This window comes from Sus scrofa, chromosome 18, assembly GCF_000003025.6.
Source record: "Sus scrofa isolate TJ Tabasco breed Duroc chromosome 18, Sscrofa11.1, whole genome shotgun sequence".
Classification (NCBI taxonomy): Eukaryota; Metazoa; Chordata; class Mammalia; order Artiodactyla; family Suidae; genus Sus; species Sus scrofa.
Window position 1 is genome coordinate 47,981,906 of NC_010460.4, and position 12,288 is coordinate 47,994,193.

General features: G+C 47.7%; 1 protein-coding gene across 1 annotated transcript; it reads right to left on the bottom strand.

Annotated features, from left to right (window-relative positions):
• Nucleotides 3,891-11,821, bottom strand: NPY (neuropeptide Y). Its single transcript, NM_001256367.1, is given in 4 exon segments — nt 3,891-4,021; nt 6,158-6,238; nt 10,575-10,762; nt 11,640-11,821. Coding segments are annotated over 3 exon segments (294 nt in total). The 5' UTR covers nt 11,640-11,821; the 3' UTR covers nt 3,891-3,996.

Sequence of the window (12,288 nt, forward strand, 5' to 3'; positions counted from 1 at the left end):
TAAATTGGTCCTAAGATCACGATTAAGCAATCTTAGCTGAGAAGCCGAGTCCCGATTTGGCTAGATGAAGAAGATTGTTAGATGGGCTGGTTCTCCCTGAAGCCCAGTCTACAGGCAGAGCAGGTGGGATTGGAGGGCTGGGGAGAAAAGGTGGCTATGGGACTTGATTTTATCTCCAATGCGATTTTCCCTTCGGAACAGTAACCCAGTGGTCCAACTCTGGTCAATTTCAAAGTATAGGAATTAAGAATGTTTAAAAACTACTCACAAGCCTACTGGTCTCTCCCACTCACAGGTCCGCCACCTCCTACCTTGCGTTCTTTCCCTGGCGGCTGGTGCTCAGCCTGCAAACCTCGGCTCAGGCATGGGTCGCTCCAGGAAGCTGGGCTGCCTCCTCCACTCCCCCAGCCTGGGTGGGGGCACCTTCCCCTTCACCTCCTGAAACACCTTGAGCCCCTGAAATGGGGAATGACAGCTTTGAGGAATTGAATTTGAAGAGTCTAAGTTTTATTCTTGGCTAAGAGAGGCTTCTGGCGCTACCCCTCCTCTCTTCTCCGTAACGCTCTCCCTCTGCACGGAATGAAGCTGCTCTTCTCATGGATTCTTGAGACCACAGGGCCCTGAATCAGTAGGTAACATGCCTCCACAAGGGCCCCTTCTCTTCCTCCATCTGCTGCTGGGTGTGCCAGGCTGGCTTTTCTCATCTTTGTGGCTGTTTGGGTGAATGGATTGGAGAAGCTGCCCTGGTCCCTTTCTACCAGGATGCTGGGACTTGGTGTGGGGGCTGGGCTTAACTCAGCTCAGGGCAGCCCTGCATTTGGCCTCGCTGGATACTTGCCCAGCTGGCACGTCTTTTCCATGTGGCACTCAACTGTTAAATCTAAGCGGCTCCTTCGGAGGAAACTGCACAGGGAAGCATGATGAGTGGAAAGGAGATACCTGACCTCCCCAAATTCTGACCCCCCATCTCTGTACTTCCAACAATGCACTGTGATTACCTGTCTTCCACATTTGGTAGAAAATTCCTGGAGAAGTTACTATTGATCTTTTTATCCCCGGTGCTTAGTGCATGTCTAATAGCTACTAGGTGCTCAAAACATGTTAAGTGTGTGAACGAACGAATAAATGAATGGATGAATTTGGCCATCCTTGGACTTGCTTCATCCCACCAACCCCTCTGTAAGCTGGGCTGACCCACTTCTGTACTGAGCTCCGCTGGCCGCCTCACCCAGAACATCCTCGATCCCAGCTCAACATTCACATTCTCTAGGACGACTTCTCCAGACACTTCTGCCCATACTCATTTCCTTTTCCAACGCCTTTGCCACAGTTTCTTAATTTGCTATTGTCTAATTTGTTTTAAGTGGGCCACGACTATATTCTCTCTCTCTCTTTTTTTTTTTAAGGGCCGCGCCCATGGTGTATGGAAGTTCCCAGGTTAAGGGTTGAATCGGGGCTACAGCTGCTGGCCTACACCACAGCCACAGCAACACCAGCTCCAAGCCACGACTGCAACTTACACTACAACTCACGGCTATTCTGCATCCTTAACCCACAGAGCGGGGTCAGGGATCAAACCCTTGTCCTCATGGATAATAGTCTGGTTCATTAACCACTGAGCCACAACAGGAATGCCATGACTATATTCTTAACCAGATTATTCATGACCTGGTCTCAACTTACTTCTTCCACGAGACAGCCTCAGGCAGGACACAGCTTGCCAATTGAGCAGGTGCCGTCAAGTCCCCCCAACGTGAACGAGGGAAGACATGTCACTTTCCCTGGGCCTCAGGTTCCTCACCTGTGAAAATGGGGGGGGGGTGGAGAAAATCTTCTGTTTGAACGTGTCACGAGCATTGAAAGAATCAACATTAAGACAAAATGACACCTGCAGAAAACTTACACAAGTTATACCTCTTGGAATGTAGAATAAAGCTAGCATCAGAGGAGAACTTCATATAAATTCTTATCGATTTACTTGACAAAGACCACATTGCTCACAAGCATCTCATTAATGAAGGCAGCATTGTTCTTACTGTAACTCTAATGAGGATGGGTTAAGAGTTGCAATGATAGATGGGCGATATGGTGGCTTTAAACTTATTCCAAGAAAGTTTTAGGCTGCAAATATTTATGAAAACTACGATGGCATCACATGGAATGTAGTTTGGCAATTGTTTTTAAAGTTTACTATTGTTGCATTTCTTAAAGTGAATTCTCGTTTCTTGAGGGGGAGGGGTCCTTGGTCCACTCAGGCCAAGACTAAATGGCTTGAAAACAACTCAGATTTATTGCTTACAGTCTGGAGGTTGGGAAGCCCAAGATCAAGGCCACAGCAGATTCAGTGTCTGGTGAGAACCTGCTTCTGGTTCCCAGCCAACCATCTTCCTGCAGGGTCGTCATATGATGGAAGGAAGAAGGGACCTCTCTGGTTCCTTTGAAAAGGGCACTCATCCCGCTCACGAGGGCTCTACTCTCATGACCTAATCACCCCTACCTCTAAATCCCGCCTCCAAACACTAGCACATTAGGGATTAAAACATCAACATATGAATTTGGAGTGACGTCAACATTCAGTGTATGGCAAGGGATCTATAATCCGACCCAGGCATCATCAAAACCTTCTTTTCCACTTCCCTTCTTTCTCTTACTTATTTGTAATATTATCTTAACTCAAATTTGGGTCCCAGTGTAGACATATGTGGAAAGCTGCGTGGAACTTATTATCCCCGTTTTATGAGTGAGAAATCAGAAAGTTCATGGATTTGAAGGATGGAGCACCTGGCAGCTGCTAAGTCAGGACCCCAGAGCTCACATGACACGAAGCTTCAGTCCTCTTTCTAGTAAGATGCAGTGAAGAAAAGAGAGATCAGGGCCTGAGCAAAATGCAGGCTGTTCAACGGTTAGCCTTTCTGGCATTTAGATTTGGTGGAAAAAGAGGTTTACATTTTTGCCGAAAATGAAATTCCGGCAAAGGTTCATCGACATGATTGCTGTCTGCTCTGCTTCGTGTAACCAAGAGTTCTGTTTCTGACGATGTACAGGGTTTTTGGAAGACATCACATAAAATATCCATGAATATTTCTTAGAGTGTGGTTCAAAGTACCAATGTAGGATGAGACCCATTTTCTTTGCCTTAAAAGTTTCCTATAGGAATCTAATAACAGTAAACGAAGCCCATGCAAATAAGAATGTGAAGGGGGGGGCAGGGGGAAGGTTCATGACCTTTCGCTACATTAACTAACATACCCCCTGCGGTGCGAAAAGAGACTCATCCAAATCAGTGTGTTTCTGTTTAGGACCCAAATTCTAGGAGCCGTGGCCTAACTACATGTATAGATCTGAGCTGACACAGCAGCCCCTGCAAACACATGGCTATTTAAGATACGCTAAATAACACCTTACTTGCACAAGCTACGTTCAAATGCTCGAAAGCCACGTGTGCCTTGAGGCTGCCATATCTGACAGAGGAGATACAGGCCATCTTGCAGAAAGTTCTACTGCAGAGCAATCCTTTCTGCTGACAGCTTAGGCTGATGGGTTAACAAGGTTTCCGGGTAAAAAAAGGAAATGTTCACCAAATTGTCCCAGATGAGCATTGCCCTGCTCAAGGCTTCCCAACACTTGCGCTTTCTCACACACACACACACACAGAGTCTTGGTCATCATAAATCATATCTTTATATCTTCCATAGCCACTGCTTTCGTGTTGGTGAAAGCACCCTTCGGTCTGCACCTTGAGGGAGACTGTGATTTCGTGAATAACTTCAGATACTTCTCACCCTTGCACCAGCTGATTTCGCATTGAGGAGCGTACACTTTTGAATGCATGGTTACTTTATTTAAATGCACGTATATACAATGGCGACCAAGGGAAAGTCTGAGGACGGGAGCAGAGGGGCTGCATGCAAGGGGAGGGCCAGCAGACTTGAGTCTTACAGGATAAAACGGGGGTTGAAAAATAGGCAAAGACCGGAGAGCAAGTTTCACTTCCCATCACCACACAGAAGGGTCTTCGAGCCTGTCAAACACAAGAAGCAAAACACGTAAGAGAAGTTTCCCAACTTCCTAGGCGGGATCTGCGAGAGGAAGACATTCAGCTCTGAACGGCAAGATGCTCAGAAGCTGCTGCAAAGGCTCCTGTTGGCATTCTTGATAGGAAGCCATGCAGACTATCAGAGGCGGAGAAGGTGACACATGTACAGAGACCCGGCTGAATAGCTTTCACTCATGTTAATGGGAATCTACGGCAGATCTCAGAGGGAGTATGTAAAAGGCTCTGTATTTATCAAAGAAGCTGAAGGAGTCTGCCATATTTCTGAAGATCAAAACTGCAGGAATCACACGAAACCGAAACAAGAAAGTTATTGTTATTCGACTCTGAATGTGCCTCCTGTGTTTTCCTGCAAGGCTTTTTATGTAGCAAGATGCTACTTATTAGACTATAAAGAGCCCTTTTGAACCAAGCAGCATTCACAGGCAACTTCAAGGCTGTCAAGTTTTGTCTCCTTTTGAGTGCACATGATTGAGGCTTTCAAGCAGGGTGCAATTAACATGTAACTCTGGGCCACAAAACAGAGCAGCAGTAAAGGTTATCAAGTCAGTCTGGATGACTGTATTTCTAATTTTAAGTCGATATAGAATATCCTAAACTTTTTCTGGTAGCGAATATCATGTGTGTATCAATGAAACACTAAAAAGCATTTATTGAAATCAATTATTGATTTATTTGAAAACCACCCTATGAGTTTTCCTTCCACTTTCCTTGTTTTTTTTATTATTTTATTTTATTTTATTTTATTTTAGGGGCCATACCCACAGCATATGGAGGTTCCCAGGCTAGGGGTCCGATCAGAGCTACAGCTGCCGGCCTACACCACAACCACAGCAACACGGGATCCGAGTTGCATCTGCAACCTATACCACAGCTCACGGCAACACCAGATCCTTAACCCACTGAGCAAGGCCAGAGATCAAACCCACAACCTCGTGGTTCCTAGTTGGATTCATTTCCACTGCGCCACGATGGGAACTCCTTCCCTTGCATTTTCTAAGTCTGGGCCAGTGCCTCCAGGGACAAGAGCACTGGAGTTTTATTCTAGTCCAAACTGCTGCTCCCTTCAATAAAAACATACCTGACAACTGCAGACCAGGAGCTTCACCCTGCTGGCCAGTTCACAAGAGAACGGGGCGGGGGAGGGCGGCGGGGGGGGGGGCTCAGCAGGTCATTAGATCATTCCCCAGGGGGAGCCCAATGAAGGATGATGTGCCAGTCTCAGTGGCTGAGCAAGTGTTCTAGTGACCTCTTCTGGGGAACCTGGTTCTTGATGTTGTGGTGGTCTGGGTTTAAGGCAGACAAGCCAGCACAAAAATGGATGAACCATGTGCACTTGATCTTACTGGGCGTAGGGCCGGGGGGCCTGGGACTGAAGAGCCAGTTATGGAAATAGAGGAGGACCAGGCATCTTTTCCCTAGCACTCTTTGTTCAGAAGGTACCCGCCCAATGTTTGGCACCTAGATATTGGAGGGTAGTCTTCCTATGGCAGCTCCACAATCCAAGAAAGTTGCAAGGCTCCAGGCAAGTCCCTCAGAATAATACATGGTTCAACATTCATGCATTGAATGTGATGACTGAGGTGACACCAGCTGAACTAAAATACATCAAAAAAGTATAGAGAAGCCCCCTTCAGTTTATCTACAGCTTCATGTAAAACCGGAGAGACTAGAGTGAGACCCACGTGAGACCCATTTCCTAGGATGTGAGTCTAAGAACTAAAGACTACCTGAGTCACAGATGACTGGCTGGTCATTTTAATATAGACATGGGGGCTTTCGCTATGCTTCCCCAATCTAACCCAGTTAGAAATTCTTTGTAGAGTTATTTCTGAGGGGAAAGTCACTTATATTTAAAAATTTCAAAGGAACATCAAATAAGTTGAGCCAGAAAATATCACCTCACAGAAGTTTAGAGATTTGCAAGTGAGTATGTGAAAAGAAAGAGCCTCCCTGCCCTGCCCCCCCATCCCCATTTCTGCCCAAATCCCATCTGGTCTGGAAGACTCGGTTCCAAGGCCTCCTCCAGGCAGCCCTCTCTGATTGCTCTCCCCTGGGCACCATGAGCTCTGCAACCATGTCCCCACACAAGCCTTTTCATACCTAGTTCTGGGAACATTTTCCGTGCCTTCTCTCATCAAGAGGTCTGAAATCAGTGTCTCGGGACTAGATCGTTTTCCGTATCTTAAAGAAAGAAAGGAAGGTTGGGGAGTGAGTAAAAGCCCTTTAAAGCAAATTTGGAAGAACCATAAACACCTTTAGGAAAAAAAAGATGTGTGGCATTAAATATAAAAAATGATTTTCAGTTGATCAACTGCTAATGAGTAATCTAGGTGTCTGAAGCATACACAATACAGAAACCTAAATATGATTTCAACTCATAAACATATTTTTAAACTTTGTTCACTTAATAAATAACTTAGCAGAGTAACCCAACCAAATTCCTAGTCAAATTCTTGTCTTTTTATACTATTGCAAATAATTCATATATACAGTTTTATAACTAAGTGACAGGAAATAAAATACACTGAAGTATGATTTTTATTTTATTTTTTGCTTCTTTAGGGCCATACTCACCCATATGGAGGTTCCCAGGCTAGGGGTCTAATCGGAGCTACAGCTGCCAGCCTAAGCCACAGCCACGGCAACATCAGATCCGAGCCGCGTCTGCGACCTACACCACAGCTCACAGCAATGCCAGATCCTTAACCCACTGAGCCAGGCCAGGGATTGAACCCAACTCCTCATGGATACTAGTCAGGTTCGTTTCTGCTGCACCATGATGGGAACTCCCTGAAGTATGATTTTAAATGTATCCATAATTAGCTGGTTGGTTATAGTTTTGCTGATATACATCAGTTTAAATCTTAACAAAGAGTCCAAACAATATTTCAGGAACAGGACTAGAAAAAAACTCAGCAGACTCAAGTTCTAGGCTCACCTGTATCTTGAATCTCAGCTTTTCCATTTGTAAAAAGAAAATAACTCCTACTTAGAGTCTTGATGAATATCCAACATAAATCACAATGCTTTTTTTTTTTTTTGTCTTTTTAGGGCTGCACCTGCAGCATATGGAGGTTCCTAGGCTAAGAGTCCAATCGGAGCTGTAGCCACTGGCCTATGCCACAACCACAGCAACACAGGATCTGAGCTGCATCTGCAATCTGCGCCTCTGAGACTTGCACTGCAGCTCACGGCAATGCCGGATCCCATTGAGCAGGGCCAGGGATCGAACCCGCATCCTCATGGATACTAGCCCAGTTCGTTAACCACTGAGCCATGATGGGAACTCCCACAATGCTCTGAAAGTGGCAAAGTGATGCATAAAAACGCATATGACTGCTGTTGAAATGCACCCATTCTCACAGCTACCAACAGATCCTGGGTTCCTTTATTTTCCATATTTATTGGGGTGTCAAAAGCTAAAAGCCTTCTCTCATGCTGTGATTTTAATCTGCCCTGAAAATAGAAAGGAATCCTACTGGCTCCTGGAAACCTCCTTGGTCTTTCCTCCCATAGAAATGAATGAACTCGGGGTTGTGTTTTCCTGCCGGGGTAGTGTACGCCGCTGGCTCCAAGTGAGTGGCGACTCTTTCCTCCTCCTCCCCCCCACCTTAAAGAATTTGACAAATCTATTGTATTTTTTGAGGAGGCTACGTTCCCCTTACTCAGAAAAGGCACTGGACACCGACAGCCACTTTTTTTTTAACAAATGAAAAATTAGCCTGGCGTGGACTGATTAGCTAACAGGTGAAACAGCGGAACAAAGCTGACAGAGGGTATATGCTAACTACCTAGCAAGCACAATTAAATCTAACTTCGGGGGAAAGATTTCCTCTTATTTCTCCTTTGCTAGGACTCAAGGGATGCAAAAACAAAGCCAACTCCCCCGCCCCTAACACTGGTAAGATTTCCTCAAAGATTTTCTGGAGTTGTGCTATCAGACTGGAGGCTGCTGCTTATAGGCATTTACTCTGTCCGTTAGTTGATTTTACTAATCGTATAACTCTTGGGCAACCTTAACTCATGTATCTCCACCTTGCTCCACTGAACTGAAGAACTGGCTTGTGGCATTTTCGCCAATCTCCCAGTAGAGAAACTAAGTCTGTAATAGCAGAATTGGCATCGTCAGAAAGTAGTGCTCAGAGCAGCAGTGATCCCTGTTCTTCTATCTCGTATTAATTCTGGATTATCCTTCTTCTCGACAGTGCTTTAACATTCAGAGTCCAAAGATCGTAGGAAAAATAGTTTCAAACTTTTTACCATCATGGTAAAGCCCTGGCCCCACCCCACCCCACCCCCTCCAGGAGATTCTGAGGTGCAGCCCAGGAAGAGTATATTGTAAAAGCTCCCTAGGTGATAACAGTGTGCCACCAGGAGGGCTTCTCTATCTGGACACTGTGGACACTTTGAGCAGGATAACTCTCTGCCGGAGGGGAACTGTCCTCAGTACTGTAGGATGTTTAGCAGCATCCCTGGCCTCTATCCACTAGATGCCAGGAGCACCCACCCCCCTGTTGTGACACCAGAAATGCCTCCAGACTCTGCCGCATGTCCTGGGAAGCATAAGGTCAGCCCCAGCTGAGAACCACTGATCTAAGGGACTGCACAAGTAAGACGTGGTAGATCTACGCTCTAGAATAAATGATGCCACCTTCCAAAACAACCGGGAGTACAGAGCTTGAGAGCAGGGACTGAGTAAAGGGGAGGAAAGAGGACGAGATCACAGTGCCACTTCTGCCAAATGTAAATACATGCTCACAAATGTAATTTTCAAAACTACATGTGCAGATGAGTGGATGTGTGGTGGGAAGATGAAGAGACTACAGAAAGGAGGTGATGGGTACAGATTCCAAGTCTCTGAGGGTTTCTAAGAAGGGACTAATAGGAAGATGAGACAACTCCTTCCCACCTAACCGGAATCTCTTCCCCTGAAACTCAAGTCCCTTTATGTTCCCCGCATCAAGGGTGTTGGAGATGACACAGTGTTGGCGGCGGTGATAACATCTAGGGAAGATCAGTATGAGGGCTCCAGCGTAATCACCCCTAAAAAAAGCTTTCATGAAATGTTCTTAGTTTCACGATCTATAAAATGGAGATGATTATACTCATTTCAAAGCTTTGAGGTGAAGACACCAAAATAATGCCTAAGAAAATTTCGAAATGCTAGCGCTTTCTACAGGTAAAGGTTTACAGCAGTCATCTTTGCAAAATGAGTTCTACTGTATGTTATAACAGACTAAATCGCTAACAAACACTTTCCTAGAAAAAATTAACAATACCTTTTTTTGTTTGTACGGTTCTTTTCTCTGACCTGTATGATAGCATACGCAGGAATCAAAGCAATTAACTTTCTGAAAAGTCTATTAAGATATTTCATGAAAATGATCAGTCTTCAGGGATCATAAACCAATACTATTTAATTCTGGCACTTTCCTGTATTTCTGTTTCTATATAAATCAGTACTTTAAAAAGACTTTCAGGTTGAAACAGATTTTAGATGAAACAGAAAAAAAGAAAACTTTAAGAAATATAAATTCTGTCCCACTTGGGATCCTTTCCAACTATTCCCTGAAATAGGGTTTAAAAAAACCAAAACAATGCTTCATAAAACAATTTAAAATTGTTCAGTAACATTAATGTTTGTAAAGGGTACCTTGTTTTTAGTTTATTAAGGTCATTTGATCTCAGTAATTAAATTAGGATATGAATGATTCAAAACTAAGATGAACCAATTTTGGAAACAAATTTTAAATCCTATGTTATTTGTAAAACCGTTTGGATTTGATTTTTTTGCGTAAGATCTGATATCGAGAGTGAAATTCTTAGCTTTCCGGGAATTCAGAATAAAGACAATTCCTCAAACTACATGTGATCCCTGGATGCACCCGAGAGTGAATAGACCACTGTTAAGTTTCTCCTTAATAAAGCATCAAGTGGGCATTTTCTTTTCAGAACTCACCTACTACGAAATGGGAAAAGTCTCAGCATTTTAGATCAACTGTTTACATGCTAAATTTCTACTTATTAGGACCAGGATTTTCAAGCAAGGAGCTGAGAATGCAATAAAATACTCTACAGGAGGGATAAAACCAATTCTATTTGTCTTTCCCTGAATACAGTTATTCAGTTTGGTCTGGGCAAGTTGGAAAATCTGGCATTGTCTTTGGCGACCCAGCTGTTTCCTCCTTGGTTTGTGCTGTTGTTTTTCTAGACACCCAGCTCACCCTTCTCCCTACAGTACCTCCCTGGCACCGTCCTGATGCCTTTCTCGGGGTACTCTCCTGTCTAGATTTCCAAACAGTGCACCCCTCCCTCCACCCAACAAAAAAAGAAGGTAGTGAGAGATGGTCAGCCACACAGCATTTACTGAGAGCTGAGTATGTGTGTGTCTGATAACTACCCTGCATGGGACACAAAGAAGGAAAAGAAAGGTCTCTGTTCTCTAAGGCCCCCAGGATCTCTGGGGTACGCAGGCAGGGCGCTCCCAGCTTCACCCACCCCGCGGTAGCCCACCTACCTCTGCCTGGTGATGAGGTTGATGTAATGTCTCAACGCCGAGTAGTATCTGGCCAAGTCCTCCGCCGGCGCGTCCTCTCCGGGGTTGTCGGGCTTGGAGGGGTACGCCTCGGCCAGCGCACACAGGCACACCAGCAGGGACAGGGCGAGGGTCAGTCTGGACAGCCCCAGTCGCTTGCTACCCAGCATCTGCGGGCACCGAAGGCGCAGCGGATTCAGAGGACACACGCCCCTCACCTCTTTCCTCTGTATCCCCGCGCCCATCTCTCTGCTACCACCCCCACCCCTCCACCCAGAGGGGTGCTGAGCGTGGCGATTTAGGCCAAGATCTACTTTGGCCCAGCTCCTCTACTCCGCCCGAGAACTCCAGGCAACTTCGGTCAAGTTGCAGAGCCAAAGATGCTGCGGTGAGAGGTGCACAGTTGGGGCCCCCCAGCGCCAGTTTTTACACTTTAAAAACAGATTAGAAGTTCCTCCCGCTGCGCTGAGGACTTATTCCGTTCCTACCCTCTTCCCCAAACCGCTGGTCAGAGGGAAGAAGTTTCTTCTTTTCTACTTTTGGTCGGCCCGGCTGCAGCAGCAGCTCGGCGGTGATGGCTGAGAGTACTTCAGGGTGGCAATTTGGGGGAGAGGGGAAAGAACTGTTCCCGGGGCCAGCCAGCCTCAGATCGGATCCCAAGGATCCCGAGAGGTGGCAGAGAGCGGGTCTTTCAAGCTCCGGGGATTCCTCATCGAGGGGCGCAGCCTGGGCCACCTCCCTGCAGGCAGCGACCCCCGAGGGTCGTGTTGTCCCTGCATAGTTGCCAACAGCTAACCCAGAGGGATGCCCCCCCCCCCCCGGGACGGCTGGAGAGAAGGGCGGATGCACCATTAGAGCAGACGAGGTGGAGCAGGTGGAATCGAGCCGCCAAGAGGGGCTGGCGCGCGTCGGGAGCGCAGAGAGCGCGGCGCGTAGGGGTTGGGAAGCGAGGCGCTACCCTCCAGCTCCCCAGGCGCCCGGGGCAAGTTCACGGGCGCTCCCCACCCGCCCTTAGCTGGGACCAAGCTAGAGGGTCGTGGCACTCACGGTGGTGGCGGGCTGGCCGGCGGGCGTGGCTGGGCGACGGGCGCTCTGCTGTCCGGCGCGCCTCTCCGAGGGGTGAGAGCCGGCGGATGGGGTGTCGAGAGCAGGTCGCAGCAGGGCTTTTATGGCGCTCCATCGCCGCGGCAGGAGGGGCCTCGGGCAGTCACGCTCGGTGACTCCCACCCGCCACTTCCCGCCCCCGAGTGGCGGCGGCGGGCGGGGGGGGGGTAGTGGGGGAGGGGGCTGTGGCGGCTGCCGCGGGCGCGTCGACTCCCAGAGCCACTCACTCTCTGCCCGCCCTGCCCGGGGAAGGGGGGTGACTGGCAGGATGCGAGCGAGGCAGCGCGTTCCGAGGGCGCTGGACCACGCCAAAGCCCAAGTTCCTGCCTTGGTGCAGCAGCCCAGCCTCGCTGTCCCCACGCCCCGTCTAATCCTGCCGGAGACAGGAGCAGTCCAGAGCATCTTTGTCGTCTGACACCGGGACTACCCACCAGCCGGGCGCCGGGGTAGGAGGGACCCGAATCCTCTGCTTGGTGGAGCCTGTGCGGGAGACCCGGGCGGCAAGGGCAGGAACACTCCTCCTGTGCGCTTTCGGGGGAGACAACGTGGTGCCCAGATTTTTCTGCGCTTAAAGCAGGTCCCAGGAGCCTGC